At 39.6% G+C, this 17,584-nt stretch overlaps 2 protein-coding genes across 8 annotated transcripts in view; both read right to left on the bottom strand.

The window, feature by feature from the left end:
* The window catches only part of ARFGAP3 (ADP ribosylation factor GTPase activating protein 3), a 33,415-nt gene extending 30,921 nt beyond the window's left edge, over nucleotides 1-2,494 (bottom strand). Inside the window, exon 1 of one of the 2 annotated variants that reach the window (XM_048050123.2) lies at nucleotides 2,327-2,494. In XM_048050123.2, coding sequence (XP_047906080.1) covers nucleotides 2,327-2,395 — 69 coding nt within the window. In that variant the 5' untranslated portion in view covers nucleotides 2,396-2,494. The remainder of the gene's footprint in view (nucleotides 1-2,326) is intronic. The other variant, XM_048050124.2, reaches the window with a different exon arrangement.
* A 6,699-nt stretch (nucleotides 2,495-9,193) lies between these two features.
* Nucleotides 9,194-17,584, bottom strand: part of PACSIN2 (protein kinase C and casein kinase substrate in neurons 2) — a 58,367-nt gene continuing 49,976 nt past the window's right edge. For 4 of the 6 annotated variants that reach the window (XM_048050129.2, XM_066990334.1, XM_066990335.1 and 1 more), the window contains 4 exons: nucleotides 17,288-17,412; nucleotides 16,525-16,641; nucleotides 15,378-15,574; nucleotides 9,194-10,992 (listed from right to left, as the gene is read on the bottom strand). In XM_048050129.2, coding sequence (XP_047906086.1) covers nucleotides 10,880-10,992; nucleotides 15,378-15,574; nucleotides 16,525-16,641; nucleotides 17,288-17,412 — 552 coding nt within the window. In that variant the 3' untranslated portion in view covers nucleotides 9,194-10,879. The remainder of the gene's footprint in view (nucleotides 10,993-15,377; nucleotides 15,575-16,524; nucleotides 16,642-17,287; nucleotides 17,413-17,584) is intronic. The other 2 variants (XM_048050131.2, XM_048050133.2) reach the window with 2 other exon arrangements.

Raw genomic sequence — 17,584 nt, 5'->3', positions numbered from 1 at the left:
AGACAACAGCCTTGGTCCTGCTTCTAACACAGGAGAGAAGAGCAGACTTAGAGCTGTAAATTTCATTGAAATTCCTCAGAGCAGAAATGGGAAAAGAGAATCTTAAGCATTACCAGGTGGTTAAAAAATTCCATGGTTAAAAAGGTTCTGTTATTAACATCCCTTTCCTGGAACAAATGTAAGGGCTTCTTAATTTCAGCCTCTTGAAAGTTAATTGCATCACCTTGGAAGCTAGCTGCCACAAAGCAGCATATGTGACGCAAGTCAGAAAGACAACTAATTTTCTTGTGAAAGTAACATAAGAACTGTCATTTCCATCATGTTATGCGACAGAATTAGGAACATTTTATCAAGTTACCTTACTGAAACAAATGAGTATAAGTCAACTTACACTCATGTTGCTTGGCTTCCTCAATTTTAGAGTGCTTTCCACCACATAAATTGTAACAAGAAATGAAAACAAAATTAAAAGGGATTTCAGAGCCTACCTATGAAATTATTTCCATTTTAAATATGGAGACTGTGTTTATTGGATTGAGTAAGGTACAACTAAGATATTAAAGTCGTTATAAAAACTAATTTGAAGGATACACTGAAATAATCTATTGCTTTTTAACTACACTTGTATTATTTTTGCTCATTTAGTGTTCAAGCATTTCAGGACGGTCTAGATTCAGGAACAGTCACTTTGGAGAAAAAAAAGAGTAAAAGTTGCAATCGAGATTTTTTACCAGAATAAACACAAAGACTTGGGTCCACAGCAAGACGCCATTAAAACAAACAGGATTCATCTTGTATGAGAGGCTGAAGTTAACAGATCCTTTATGCCTGTTGGTAAATAAGTTCATAGTACACGTTGTTGGATATAGCAACAGAGTAATATACAGCCTCTGGAAATGCTAGCTTTGACACTTCCAAAGAGCTGGAGGGGCTCAGCAATCACCTGTCACTGAGGTCAGGGTTACAAAGGCACTTTTAACCTGGCACGCAGTGTTGCTGCTGCCACGGGTAGCTCCACATCTCCACGTTCACTATCCCTGTTGTGCAAGACCAGCACACAGCCGCCTGAATGCTGGACCCGCTACTACTCAGGTGGCGGTTTTGCGACTGGTCAAAGGTAACCTTCATCTGAGCAGCCACTGTCTTCCTTTCCAACCGCTGTATGCTGATGCAGGAAAAGAAAGCATATCAGGAGTAATAATCAGGCTTGTTGATCCTACTGGAAACCAACGCTTTGACTCAGAGCAAAGGTAGGTCCAACTCACATCACGGCCACATCATCAGCAATACCAGTGTAAGGGAGGGAACAGAAGCACTTGCCAACAGAAGGAAACTGGACTGGAAGCTGGACTGGAAGCATTGTAAACTTAAAATGACTTGAGCAAGATGTACTATAGTATATTCTGCTGGGGGGGGGAACATGACCACAGCACCTCCCAACAGACACACAAACCCCACAATTCACACTGTAATAACAAAACTGCAGAACTAATAAACCACCACCACAGCAAACACTTGGTTTTCAGACAGTTCAGATCCTTGATTTGGGTCTCCAAGCAGAGACACAAATGCTATCATCAACAAGAGAAGAGAGAGAACCAGAGAGCAGGAACCAAAAACTACCTGTTTCAGAGGAACAGATCTGTGCAAACTAAAAGAGTCTATACACTACAGTCTCAGGGTGCAAGTTATCAGAACTAGTAAGCTTTACAAACGTTTAAACAATACTGGGTAGCTTAAGGACTACGAATGTCTTTCATGTGCACAAAATACATCCAATTTAATAATTGTAACGTGTTCATTAAACGTTGTCAGGCAGTCCTGTCTTACATAATACACAAAGACATGAGAACTCCAAAAAGCTGTTTCTCATGCTAATCAAAGGAAACCAGAGGACGAATTACAGGTACGCTATTTTCAAGACAATTATTCAAACGTCCGTTTAAACACGCTACAATCCACACATTAAACTGCACGTTTATTTAAATGAAATCGTTTTCCCTAGGCTCACATGCACTGGGAGCTACCACCAAGCACCTAGCGCAGCACAGAGGTGCATATATATTATATATATGTAGGTGTGTGTGTCGGGGCTCGGTGAGACGAGGAGCAGGCCTCCGCGGCCACAGAAAGCCCCAGCCGCCCCGCCGGGACCGGCTGGCGGACCGCGGAGCTCCGCCGGGGTCCCGGGGCTCTCCGCCCGCCCCGTCCTGTCCCGCCCGGTCCCTGCCCCGCCCTCGGGCAGTGCGACGTGTCACCGCCACGGCGGAGCCCGGCCGCCACCTCCCCCCGGCTCCCCGGCGCCCCGTCCTCCCGCCGCCCTCACCTTGTTGGTGGGGACGGAGCGGAGCCGCTTGAAGATGGCGACGATGTCCTGCTTGCTGGGCTCGCACATGGCGGCAGGCGAGGCGGGAGGGCCGCCACGGAGGAACCGCCGCCGCTGCCGCCCACTCCGCCGCCGGCCGCCCCGCTCCGCCCCGCAGGGCGGGACCGGGGGGAGCCGCCTGCCTGCGGCCGCCGGCGTGGCGAGAGGAGGCGGCGGTTGCCGTGGGTACAGGAGGAGTGGCCGGGCTCCCTGAGATGGCGGGCACGGGGGCCGCGGGGCGGTGCCTGAGGGGCCTCAGCGTCTCGGGGCAAAAGATAAATTAAACGTGGAAGGACAACAGCTGTGCTGGTGGTTGGTTTGGGAAAAAGTGGCGTAGTGCCACCACAAAAGTGGTGATAACGTGCCTACTTGGATAACATGCTTTATCCAACGAGTAGGTTTCAAGCACTCTGTAAAAATTTCTTGTGAAACCATCGTTCCCTCTCAGCATTAGCACTGAAGTACGTGACCAGGGACAAGGAGGGGGCTTGTGGCAGAGCTTGGCCCCTCAGCACTCCTACTTGTCAGAGAGCACGGGGGTCTCAAGGTGTTACACCCTCATCTCCCCAACTCTTCTGAGGTATGATTGGCCATGTAGGGAACAACCAGAGTTAGGACAAATTTCCTATAATTCTTAGATTTTCTTTCAGCTTGGAGGGTGCTCTGGAGAGTGGCTGCTCTAGCATTCTGCTAACAGCAGCACCATAGATTATCTAGGGCCCAAAATAGCCACGTTCAAGGCCTTCCATGACAATCTAACTTCAGCACCTTGTTTCACTCTCTTCCATAGCAGCCCCCCGTTCTTACCTGTCAATGAGGAAATAATCCAGGGTGATGAAACCTATTACCATCAGGGTTGTGGCCGTGCTGCACAAAACATCCACCCAATGCATGTTGCTGCAAGCCACCAGCAGTCTTGGGGTAGGCATAGGTTTGGGGATCACTGCTGAAACACCTACTGCCTGCTGTCCCCTGCACCAGGCCCTCAGCACTGCGAATCAGAGGCACATGAACCAATAGTGCTTTTGGTAATCAGTACAAGTCAGTCACTTGTTATCCTGACAGGCAGCTGAACACACGAACATTTCACTCATTTTTGAGGTATTGACAATTCCTGCAGCAGGCCAGCAGCCTCCACTCCAGATCAACTTTGTTCAGTCTGACGCTATGTCACAGGTAGTGGGATTGATTATATTATAGGATAGCAGTCCAAAAATCCATCTGTATGCATATAGCCAAATAACACTGGGACTAGACTTAAAATATCTGAGCCTGTATAGGCATAATTCCATACCAGCAAACGTAATCATACCCCTTGGCAGTCACCTGGGATCAGGAGTGCCTAACAAGAGATACGTCTTCGCTCTGCAAGTGAAGTTCACATTTCAGGAAGACATTGCCTGTGAGTCATAGGAGCCCTAAGCACACTCCTGTCCGGAGACGCTTACCAAATCCTATCTGACTGCATGAGGACTGCCATCCTGGCCTACAGCCACAGGCCTCACAGGGAGAAAGAGTTGCCAAGAAATTTCCATACAGGAGAAAGAGTCCATTACTTCAGCTTTATCAGTACTATACTTTAGCTTTGTAAGTACTATTTAAAAAAAAAAAAAAAGCAGGAGAGGTATGATCTTGTCATTATCAAGAACAATTAACATCAGAAAAACAAGGCAATCCTGACAGTTGATCTGTCTGGCACAATCCCAGAAAAGGACTTACTGTCCTGTCCTCTCCTTAGCTGCGCTACTGCCCCCCCAAGCAATGGCACACATAGGCAGCTAGCTCCTGCCACTACAGCAGCCCTGGTAAATCAACATGCAACTTGGGAAGCGCAAATAACACTGTGGGGTGCTGGTTCTTTCACTGGCCTCCTATTTCAGGAAATGGCATGTCTCTGCCCTTGAGTCAGGATGTAAAAACTAACTCTGCTAGTTATTCAGAGCCACTTTGAACAGAGAACACACAAATCTCCATCCATGAAGTAAAAATGTACCTGTCCTTGACAGTGCTCAGAAACGCTCTACTGTTTGTTTCTCACACTGTGCCTCTATCCTAAGGCCACACTTCGCAATTCAGCTACATGGATGTGCAGGCTAGACAGACTCCTGTTGCAAACTGCAAGCTCAGCTGATTGCTAGGATATGAGTTCTAGACCAAATGCATGAAAAACATTTAGCACATACTTAAGAACCTGGGGGAGGTAAGCACATCCTGGAAGCAGCCCTAAGAGCAGCCTCAAGGTTGTGGGAGAAAGGTGATATACAATGAATGTAGGTAACAGTAAAAGGAAGGGCTGAGCCGTTCATCTCTGCCAGAGAAAAGGCAGTGCTCATAATTCACTGGCTGCTCTCGCATGTTGAGTGAATTAAAAACAAACAAACACAAACTACTTTTCAAGGGTGCCTGTAGATTGGGCACTGAGTGTCCTCTACTTTGGTGAGCAGCTGTTAGGTGCAATGCAGGTCCTTAACCAGAACCAGCAGTAGACCAGCACTGTGAGCAAAACTGACTCCCCCCATCAGACACTGCTTACATCCTCAACCCTCAACTAATTTTCATCTTCACTGTTGTGGTTTAACACTGCTAGACAGCTAAGCACCACCCAGCCACTTGATCACTCCCCATCCCCAGCAGGACGGGAGAAGAGAATTGGAAGGGCAAAAGCTAGAAAACTAGTGGGTTGAGATAGACAGTTTACCAAAAAAAAAAAAAAGAAAAGTAATACAAAAAAACACAATTGCTCACCACCAGCCGATGCCCAGCCAGTCCCCATGCAACAGCAGGCCTGGTGAATAGCCCCCAGCTTTTATTGCTGAGCATGATGCCATATGGTAAAGGTTGTGCCTTTGGTCAGTTTGGGTCAGCTGTTCTGCCTGCGCCCCCCTCCCAGCTTCTTGTGCACCCCTAGCCTCCTCACTGGCAGTGCAGTGAGAGAAACAGAAAAGACCTTGGTAAGCACTGTGTAAGCGCTGCTCAGCAACAACTGAAACAGTGTGTTATCAACACTATTTTCATCACAAATCCAAAACATAGAACCATACGAGCTACTATGAAGAAAATTAACGCCATCCCTGCCAAAAAACACATTAACAAAAAATGTCTAAGACCATAAGTCTAAGCACATATTCCTTCTCTGACCCCATTACCCACAGTAAGTTGCACTGTCACTCTTTCTCCTTGAGAAAGAATGCTGATTTGTTCAAAATAATTTGGAAATACCCTCCATACCCTATGCCCCCTTGCCTGTGCTTTGCATCCTTTGAAAAATTTGGTCACACTTAGCAAAATTTGTCACTGCTCACATACACTGTGCATAATGGTAACATGCTGCTTCATGCCAACTACAGCTCTAGAAATTTTAGGCTACCCTCTCCCCTGCAAATATCCTCAAACATACGACATAGTCCCAGACATGTATCTCTCCAGTACAGACAATCCATCCAGAAAATCTCCTCTCTGGAGTAGAGAGAGCAAGCATCCAAATGCCTACTTCCACAATATGGAACTGAAGCTTAGGAATGTTGAACTACATTAAAAACCAGTTGAAACCAGTTCAGCATATCAATAATACACTTTTATTTAGTACTAATGCATTGTTTGTACTGATAACAAGAAACATAATCAGTTCACCACACAGGCAAGGTTTCTTGAGAGTAGTCCTTCAACTGCATTGCCCAGTACAAAACCAAAAAGTTACAATACTGAAACTTACAGACAAGCCTGCTGCATAGTCAATATTCACTTTTGCTTAGGTAAACCTGTTTGTATCAGCAATGCAAGAGACTTGCAAAGTTGCATGTAGAAGCAGCATCCCACTGCAAAACCCACCTACGTTTTCCACGTGATAGTGTTTAATCTATGGCAGTGCAATCAATTTTGTGTGCTCTGCTTAGGATTTCTAGAAATATCTATATCACAATACACAACTACTTCACAATTAATATGGTTGCTGGTTGCTCACCTTGTGGGATTAAAGACTTCATGAGTCATGCAGAAAGATGACCTAGCTAAGGTAACAGATGACTTGGATTTTCAAAAAATTTTTGCTAGTAAAAAAAATTGAATAAACTGCCATGAAATAAGGAAATGATCATTTAATAAAATAGTTACTGACAACCAAAATAAACAGTAGGGGTTTACCAGTGTGTCCTCCAAAGGGATTCAGGCTTGGACAGGTAGATTTGAATATTCATCTGTGAAAAAGGTGAACAGAAAGGTGGTAGTTGTTTGATATTGAGCTACTTACATTTACAAAAGTGAAGAACGGCAAAAAGACCTTGTACATTACTAACTAGATAATAAAGCAGCAAGTTTCAAAGTCAAATGCAAAATAAAAATACAGTCTGCACTTCTCTAATGGGGTCATAATTAGCTGCTACTACTAAAAGCATTACTGATCGTCTTTGTGGAACTAATTACAAGACCTCTTTTCTGTTCTGCATCATTTACATCTGTATGAACAATAGTTTGGTGTTCAGTTGTTGCCAATGCAGTAAATTGAGTGTTCAAAATGAGGAGGAAAGAATTTAGTTTCTTACATCATAGACCAAAGATACAGATTGTTGACAGCTGAAAGAAGCATCACTATCACTATGTATTGTCTTGTTTCTACACGCTTCCCAAGGCACCCACTACATGCCACTGGCACCGACCTCATCTAACCTTCTACAGTCAGTCTTCTCTACAGAGAAGAGGTTACACCTTCTGAAATGTAAACAGGTGCTCAGTAAAACTTCAGGTGTACATAGGTGCTATTTCCTGAATGGAAGGTTCAAGAACCCTCTAAAGTACTTTTGAAACTTTTTGTTAGAGGATTAATGTCATATCACACAGGAATCTGAATTTCTAAAAGGAAAAAGGAGGTAAAGCAGGCTGAAAAAATCACACATACGTATCATCAGCAAATAAACTGCTAGATGTCAAACACAATGAATCTTTCCTAGGCTCTGAAATTGCTCATCTCATTTTAGTTCAAACAAAATTAAGAAGTAAAACTATTCCTGTTAATCTGGGATATTTTGTATCCTCACATTTCAGGAGCAGGATCTGCAGCTTTCTCTAAACTGACCACTAGGTATGATTTCATCCACAATTAGCAAGCTCCCTGATGTTCTGAGGTGAATGAATAACTTTCTGCCAAACCAGAAAGGTTGGAAAAAGTTGGTTTCAAAAATGATTATGTAACCTTAGAGTTATTTAAAAAAAAAATAACAGACAACTCTAGGAGAACAGGAGGTATTGCTGCTGGGCATCCACCCTTCAGTATACCATTCTCCCCCTTTTCTCCTTTGCTTTACAATAGTCTACAGCTATTTTAAGATGACCCAGATCATCAGATTAGGTCAAAGCTATCTCATCTATCTACAGTGGTTTCCAATTAGAAGACTCAGCATTTCTACCTATCTCCAATTGTGAAGCCTGCTTTAATTCTTAGCTTTTCAAATGCTATGAACAAAGACATAATTGGAAGAAATATTAGAACAAAAAATATCAGCTCAGACATGGCAAAAAACAGTTTTAGTACATCAGACCAACTTTACAGACATCTCTACAAGATAATAGCAATGGATTGGTTTGTTCAATTGACAAGGTAAGGGCGACATGATTACGCAGAGTATAGCTCTGCTTTTAGAATCTTGCATATGTATACAGATTTTTATCTTTTATTTTTATATTGTAGCTTACAAGTAAATTAAGAGGCAGCCTGAGGACAAAAGAGCTCATAATTTTGGTGTCAAGCTTTAAAAGCTTCAGAAATAACAAATTAAGAGGAATTTTAACGTTGCTTTGGACTATGCATAAGGAGCTGCTTATCTCTACACCTTCACTAATAAAATACCCTCCTATTTTTTATTCTATGTTTTAAATAAAAGGCTCTCTTGCTATGCCTTCTTAACTAGACAAATTAGGGGGAATGAAGCACATGTTCTGTGAGGAGAGGCTGAGGAAACAGGACTTGTTCAGCCTGGACAAGAGATGACTTCGGGGGTCCTAACAGCAGCTTTCCTCCACCTACTTGGAGGCTATGAAGACAATAGAGACAGGCACCATTCAAGCACAGAAGAACAAGAAACAATGGTCGCACTGCAATAGGACAGGTTCTAACTGCAGAGAAAGGTGTGTGTGTGTGTGCGTGTGTGTGTGTGTAGACAACACAATAAGGATAATTAAGCACTGTAACAGTTCGAACAGTGAACTTAAGGAATCAGTCCTTGGAAGTTTTCCAGACCAGCTCAAAGGCCTGAATGCAACCCGGTCTGAATGCAGAGCTGACTGTGCTTTAAATTAGACTCTGGACTAGGGACCTCCTGTGGTCCCTTCCTCTTCAATTCTATGGTTACTTCACTAAATCTGACAACCACCAGTAGTACTTCATTTAGATTAAAAGATACAGTATTGATGTGGGGGACTAAATAAAAGTTGTGGCTAGCCATTACAAGAACCACTATGTTATTCACTACCAGTCAGCAAAAAATCCACAGAGAATGCAGAAAAGATTCATGTATTATTTTTTTAAAAAGCTCAGCTGCTCACCCAAGCTATACCAGACTTGACTATACCAGGGAAAGCACCATCACAGTAGATTTCACATAACCACAAAAGACATGAATCTCCTCTTCTTCCATAAGCATTTTGCTGCAGTGTCTTCTTGCAAAGAGCCCCTGTGCACTGCACCTCCTCTTGTTAACAGCACAACACTATTGACTGCATACTCTTCTTTATGATTCTTTTAGACAATGCATATTTTGTCATCTTGAACTGCAATGAAATGCATTATTTACTTCATAAGAGTATTTTCACATACTACAAAAGATTAAGAAGAATGCATTCTGTGTATTTAAGAGATTAACAGATTTTATTGTTTTCTAAAATATATTACAATACGGAGACCCAAAGCAATAATTCCTGACAAATTCAGTAACCATCTTGTGGATGAACAATTATGTTGGTAAGTTTTCCTTGACAGACACATACATACATGCACTTTCTAAGCTTGCACATTTTGATTCATTGAAAACGTTGACTAAATATACCTATAAGCTCAAAAAGCAAAGTTCAAAACTACCAACAGTGTTTTATAGTTACCCCAAAATAGATTTGTTAGTTTAATTACAGTGTAGCTTCCTAAAGTAGCATATCTACTCACCTGATAATTGATTTTTTTAAACACAAATCTGCTGTAATTTACAACCCAGTTTTAAATGTCACAAATGCTATACTATTTGACAAGATTACAGATGACCGAGTTGTAACTGCAAACAAATGTTTTTTACAGTGTTCTGCTACAATAATCCATGTAAGGACTAATGCTAGTTTATATTTTGACCCACAAATTTATCCACAAATACAGATTTTGAGTATGTTAGTGTATTTACTGTACTTCCGAAAATATAAATCACAGAATACTTAGTCTATAGTACAGTAATGAACGTGGCAGGAAAGCAGATTTAAATATACCTATAATTTAAACTCTTAAAACAGTCTAAATCTTATCCACATCGAAAGACTTGATAACTAATAGCCATGCTCTTTATATTTTGGAATATCAAATTATATATACATATACACAACAGATAGCCTCTTAATAAAAGCATTATAGTCTATTTTACAATCTTTGTTCAAAAAAATTAGTTTTCACAGATTTAACATTTCAAATTACCCAAAAATCATTAGCAGTTAAAAGGAGTTTTTTTTTCCCCTGCAAACGTGCTGGAAATAGCTAGTATTCTGGGGCTTATGTATGATTTATCTTTTCATTTATAGAGTGCTATTTAAAATCTAGATGGAAAACTCATTTAAGTGTCAAACCACGTAAACAACATTCATAACAGAATCCCAACCCATGACACCTGCTACAAATAACCTTCTGTAACAGATAATTATTAAATACAATATTTGTTTTACAGCTTCAAGCCACACTGACAAAGATTACTACAACATGGAAAGAGTTTTCATTCAGTTAACTGGTGACTAAATCTATGTCATAATTTAAGTATTATTTGATCAAGCATACAAAAAAGGTGCTTAACTACATAGCATTTAAATAAAAAAATACTGCATCTTTCAGACATTGCTAAGAACAAATAGAAAATTAACTATAACAACCTTAAAAATTCAAGTTGCAAATTACTGAAGGTCACTTAAAATAACCGATTAAACAAAAGTCAGCATAAGCCACATACCTCGGGTAGGATGAGGCACAAGCATAGAAAATGCAAAAAAGTTTAAGAGTCACAATAACAGAACATGTGGGAAGAGAAAGCTTAAGTAGTATTTTTCCTATCACTATTTTTCCACCTAACCCCTTTCCACTGCATTGTGCACAAATTCTGAAAACATCATCAAAATAGTTCTAACTCGTCTTTAAATCGCTATGATTTCAATATCAAGCTGTCTCTCCTTTCCATTAAAATATATACACTCTATACATCATTCAGCTTCCTCTCACTTTAAATATATACTGTACAGGCCTTCAGAGCTTTTGTAATACTTCTATATTAACTTTGTCATTTGTCACTGGATTGGTTCTACATAGTTTGCTGGGTATAAACCAACTTGTCCATTATCCAGACGTCCTTTGCACCAACCCTGTTCATCTTCGTTCTCCATTTTAGTTAATTCATCCCCTGCAAAAAGAAGGAGGACTGTTAACAAATCTGTAACCTTCTAAGTAACACCAACAGAAAGATAAGATGACAATTATCTAAAGTGTCCACTTTTCTTCCCCTGCTCACCTAAGGTACCAGCAGAAAACCTCTCTTCTCTGCTCTTCATGCTTTTGATATTAATACCACCCACAGATTTACATATAGGATGAAAGGCCCCCAGTTTCAAGAAAACAGGGGGAAGGGAGATACTTTGAAACTAAAACATTACACTAATACAATTTCAAGAATAGCATTTCAAACACAATAAAAGAATACAACTTTTTTCAACTTATATACGGTGTTATTGCACTACAAGATCCAAGGTTCCCTTATATCTAAAGGTGTGAACAGTCAAAGATAGTTGTGGATAGTAAAATTACCTCTAAGCAAAAAGAATAATCTTACACTGATGACTCAACAAAACGTCAGCACAAGTGAAATGTTTCATTAGGCTTACTGTCAATATATACTAGTGTAAGAGTTGGTGGAACATAAGGAGTAAGAGATGTTACAAAAGAAGTGTACTTACATTAAGAAGTGGCAGTAAAATTCTCTTAAACTATAACTGAAGCTTTTCAGTACACCACTACTATGCTGTGATGCTGGAAGATTTAAAAGAAACTAACACCTTACTCTTTGCAACATCTCTCCTCATCTTTTTAAGAGATAAATATTGGGATAGAACTTCTTTTACTGCTCTAGCTTTATATTGCTGGAAGATGATGTAGAGTTCTAGCTCAAAAAAAGGTAACTCAGTTTGATTCCTAACTTAAACAGCAAGAGCTAACACTGATTATTCATCCAGACATTTATGAACTATAAACGTAACCTCTTTTTGACCACCATGCATGTCCAATCTTCTACATTCTCACTCAGGAAATACTTATATATTAAAATGTCTGTAGACTCCAAGATCCTATCTATAAACAAATGAAGGTCCACCATGAAAAAAAAAAAAGGCCACACCACCTAAGAATTATTTCCCCACAGGCAACTTATTTGTGTCTAATTATTTCTCTGCATACAACATATCTGTGTTTCATCTTAGTAAGCAAAAGGAAATATATGCTGATGATATTAACCAGTCCCTAATGGCTATAAATACATAAAGTACTACGGAAGTCTTAGGCTAGTTTTTGTTCAAAATAATCCTAAGGAATATATATATATATTATTTTTTTTGTTAGAAATGGACGAACTTCATATATCTTCTATAGTTGCCCTGTTAGTTATAAAAGGTTAAAGCTTCATTTCCTCTAGTTTGCAGATCTACCAGATAACAAATAAAAGAATGCTATGAACAAATATTTAGCATTGTAGACTGTACTGTAGTTGGCTTATGGAGACATTTTACATTTTTTTCACTATTTCTAGCCATGCAGAATGAGAGAGTGTACAATTCCAAACTTCCTTGCCACTTCTATTAAGTGTATTTTAAAATGAAAACAATGCCTAATCAAATCCATGCCACATTGGCAGTAAGCATCCATGCAATTGCACTTGTATTGCGATGACAAGTTGCACTTGTACAACTAGGACTTGGAAATTTAGTGAACTTGGAGGTCTGTTGAAACACTGCCACTTTTGACAATTACCTGCACAACAGAGTTACAACAAAGTCTTTACAAATACAATAAAAATAGTGTGTACGCTATCATGTTTTGATAACGTTGCATGGTTTATATTTGCTGTAGCTATTTATTCTCAATCATGGCAGAGAGCTAGACATACACTAGACAGTTATGTCCCATGCAGTTATGCAACTGTAAAGGCTCTCGAAGTATGGATAGTAATTTCAGCTATTTGGAAGCCTACCACAGCTGTTTGCCAAGGAAAAAAATGTATGCAGTAATCCACTAATAAAAAGGTTAGTGTCAAACCTTGAAAAAAATATATTTGAGGGATGCCACACAGTGCATATGCGCTACAGCATGTGCCTAGAAGCGATCATAAAGGCTGTGTAGGCAAATTTCTTGAATACTCAAGGAAATCCGATTGGAAAATATCCACATACATTTAAATAGATCTGCAAAATGAATTAATCCTCTCCTGACAGCTGCTCAGGAGTCTAGGCATAGTCCACACAGGAACAAAGGAATAGATTACATTTTAAAGTGGCTCCTGCCTGACAGCGTGGGTGTTTTTTACTTAGTTTATTGTACGTTCAGTGTCTACATAGTCACACTAATACTTATGTGTAAAAACTATGTAAGTTTGCCTATAGTCATTCTGTAATTCACCTTCTGTAAGGGGACTCACAGCCTAGCATGATCCCTTTCTTCTGATTGATGTAGTCATATACTTTGGTGTTATAAAGTACTTTAATGTTCTTCCTTCAAAGGTATTAAGCTATTTCTAAGTTAAGCCTACAAACACCTCTTACAGTTCACATATGCTGTACTTTATTTGTACAGACATCCCCCCCCCCCCCCATTGAGAACCACATGGTTTAAGTGGTTTAATACAAGTCACGCAGCTGGTATGGAATGTCTAACTTTGTATTTAACCATTACATCTGTGTGTACAAACATTGCCTAGTTCTGCCATGGAAAGGCTCATTACTGTAAGCCTTTGGAATGCCAGATTGACTTTACAGACACAATACATATATTTCAAGATTAGCTTATTTCCATCCCCTACTGAGAAAAAATAAGCAGTTGAAGTCTACAGAATGAAGAATAATTTTAGCTTCTGTGTATTCCAGAGAAAGCTCCAGATGTTTTGTTACTACGGTCCTTCTGTCAGGGTATAACTTAAAGTTGAAGGTCAAACCAACCCATTCCTCCTCTTTGGAAGTCCACATATTACTTATCTATGAAAAAAGAAAAGCCATAAGTAGAGAGTTTCATTATTAAAAGAGGAGGGAAGACTGAAAGGACAGAGTACCACCAGGGCTCTGGGGTTTTATGGGATGATTTGTTTTTATAAACAATCTCCATTTGTATTCAGTTTTGAGCAACACCTTTCTCCATAAGCAAAATGAAAGTTTAACAGTTCATTGATCACATTAATTGACTACATCATTGACTTGTTTACTATACTAACTTTCAGCTGCAACATCTATCTAAGACCCATTGCAGATGGTACAGAGTAGCATAATTCTTATGAATGCTGAAGGGGAAGTGGAACAAAAAGTTTTCTCAGACCTTTCAACACTTGAATCCGGTTTGTCCTCTACAAATACGTCAGTCATTACATGAGAAAAAAAGTAAGCAACAAGCAAAGGAGAAGAGACGTGATTGATTAGATTGCCTCTCTCATTTTCACAAACCAAAGTTCTGTTTTTGTTAATCTACTCATGCAATCTTATTCTGACTTCCTGTTTAGCAAACTTTTAATGTGCAGTTCTAGACAGGACAGTACTGCCTGTTACGAGGTCAGAAGGTATAGATTTCACCTTCCACCACTAGAGGGTACTGCCTTCGGGTTGGACAGACTGAAAAACTTGAAGTTTCCTATTTCTGTGCTCAGAAAGATGCTCAGGCACTCGCTCGGCACACAACTTCTGGAAGAACTAGCCCATACAAACTGGAGGCAGCAGCATCCACGGCATGCAACCACCACAACCTTTTGCCAACTTTGTATTGTGGAAACACACATGTGGAAACTTGTGTGTCTCTCGTTGCACAAGACTTGTCACTTGTATGCCTCTATTCTTTCTCTCAACTGCAGCAAGGAGGTAAAATGCAAAGAAAGGAACAGACTTTAAAGCTCAAGGGAAACAAAACGTCACCCCAAGAAAGGAGATGTCTAAGTCAGTGTCTCTAACGTAATGCAAGATGACAAAACTGGATAAATGCAGTAGAGCTACCATGCTTAGGTACACCAGAGGGAGTGAAAGGAAAAAATTCTGTCCATGACTAAGTTTTCAACTAAGACAAACAAACAAAAAATACATCAGCAATGTTGGAAATTGGAGGCCAAAAAGGGAGTACTTCCAGTTGATTAGATATTATTTATTGTTTTAAGATTTGGTGCTGTAATCTTTTCTTTTAAAAAAAGAATTTTGGGGCCAGCATCTGTGCACAGCTAAAAGCAACAGCTGCTACTATCACCAACTAAGAAAAGAAGGAGGTGAGATTACCAGTTCTGCAGCTCACCATTTTGTTTAACACCAAGACAGTAGGAAGGGAGTATACCAAACAGATATACCAATACCTTCCAAACAGATTAGAATTCAGTACTTCCAAATACGGGGTACCAAGAAGCGCTATCAGGAAGAGTGGGAGTTAGATAGGATCCTGTAAGTGGAGTTGTACATTCAGAGAGACAAGTGACTTCAGAAAATAAATGCTGAAGAGAAAAGCTCCTTATTTGTCCCATTTCTTCTTTTGAAATGCTTTAAGCGAATGATGCACACTTACCAGCTTTAAAGCTGAGTTCATCTTGCTCTTGGCCCTCATAGTCATAGAGGGCACGCACTCTCACTTCCATTGCGGGAGAAGTATCTTCATCAAATGGATTGGTGTCTCCATTTGCATCAGTGGAAGAGAAAGGATTGTTGGACTCTTCATCGGACCAATCTGTGGGGTAGCTTTGGTTTTTTTCATAGCTGCTAACACTAAAAACAATTTTTAAATCACTTTTTCTGCCCTTGATTAGGAGATTAGAAATACCCCAAGATATCAGTTCCCCTAGTTAAGCTTAAACTTCTCTATAAAGCCCTGTTTTGAAACTTTATTTCTATCTTATCTACCTTTAGCTGGCAATGCCTTAATCAGAAAAATAAGAAGTAAAGCCACATTCTTACAATACATTTTAAAAGTTAAAAAAAGGGAAAAAGGAAAAAAGTGAAGGACAACTTTCCCATAAACTCCAAGAACTTCTCTAACAAGAAACTTGTAGAATCCACGGGGTTATTTATTCTAGAAAAGTAAAAGCTGTTCAGATATTAGATGAGAACAATTAGGTATTTAAATTGCTTTGTAGAATCTCCCATACCTCTATGGACCCCTACAGTAGCTTTTAACTTTTTGTATGTTGCAATCACCAATATAAAAGCTTCATTATAGAGCAACAATTTGATTGTTTAAAAAGTGTTTGATGTTGAGCATGCACATGCCATTTAAGACAGTGATACAATATCCCCAGGTAGGCATACTGAAGCAACAGGCAGCTGTTTGAGAAAGTCCTAAACAAAAAGAAAGCAATCATAAAAGCAGACTTGTTCAGCAAGAGAACACAGCAGTAAAGCTCCAGAAAGCAAAGTACTTTCATTAGAAAAACCCATCAACTTCAACATTTTATAGGACTGGTAAAGGAAGGAAAAAAGCAACAGTAGGTCTGTTAGGAACTGCCAATAACCACAGTAGTTTAAAACCAAAGAAGATCAAGGCAACAGATGTGGCATCTGTTAGGAAAAACAAGTTAAGTTACAGTGTTGCGCTTACACAACCTCTTAAAAGGACTTCATGCACCAACTAGCATAGTGTTACAGAAACCAAAAATTGAAAACCCTGGATAGAGAAAGTGCAAGTGTGAAAACAATTAAAAAAACAACATTTCACCAACTTTTTGATCTTATTGTCCTCCTTTTCACTGACAGTACTCGCAGTATCTTCTTCATCTTCAAAGGGATTGTAACTTGATTGTACTGACTGCACTGTGTTACTCTGGACACTAAGACTGCTAATTTGGAAAAGAAAGAGCATTATGGTGACCCTATCTGTTTAAGAGTAAACACACTGTCACTGGTGTCCCACTAAGTAGTTTCTTAGCAGACCCCTTCTCCAGCCAAAAAACAAAGAACAAAAAAACCACCATCCATCAAGTGTAGTGAAAGATCCAAGAAAGTTCTGGAAGTCTCACATATGATACATTCCTCCAGAACTGTTGTGGACCACGATTTCTTTTTCTTACTGCCTGCAATAAAAGGCAGTGCTATTTTTCTATCCAGTTTCATTACTTTCTGAGGAAGCTGATGTTAACAGTTATGTATTAATGACATCCAGAATTGTGAAGCGACTACACATTTTTTAGACTAAGATTTCAAAGTAAAATGTCATTTCTAGAGATGGGAAAATAGCAACAGACTAACTCCCAGATTAACTACAGAGTTCAGTTACTCATGTAATTTGGTTTCTTATAATTCACAGTGGAAAGAGAAATGTAAAATAGAGAATAATTCCCAAAATATTTTGTGAGCTGCAGAAAGCTGTTTTAAAAATGCTCACAGGTGAGTAATGTTTAGTTTTACACTGGCTTTTTGATCCTGTGTAGCTTGTTATCTTAAACAGTCCTTTCTGTTTAGTTTTTTTAGGCATGAAAAAAATACCTGCTATGTTTGTTAGGCTGGGAAACTTGATCTCCTGTTTGATTAATACCAGTCAGAGTCACTCCATCAGAAGCCTTCTTCTTTTCTCTTCTACTGAGAGTGCGATTCAGATCTGCAGACCACTCCTAACAATGTATGCAAAAAGTGATTGAGAAACTTAATTGAACAAGTAATTATCATATTTAATTTTTCAGACTGAGTTATGGAACATACATTAATACATACGGCTGTACAAATAGTTATTGTAAGGATAAGTCACTCTAAATGTTTCTATAATAGTTCTCATCCATCCTAGCA

The sequence above is a fragment of the Anser cygnoides genome, chromosome 1, assembly GCF_040182565.1.
Source record: "Anser cygnoides isolate HZ-2024a breed goose chromosome 1, Taihu_goose_T2T_genome, whole genome shotgun sequence".
Classification (NCBI taxonomy): domain Eukaryota; kingdom Metazoa; phylum Chordata; class Aves; order Anseriformes; family Anatidae; genus Anser; species Anser cygnoides.
The sequence above is the reverse complement of the archived record's forward strand: the minus strand, read 5'-3'. Positions and strand labels throughout refer to the sequence as shown.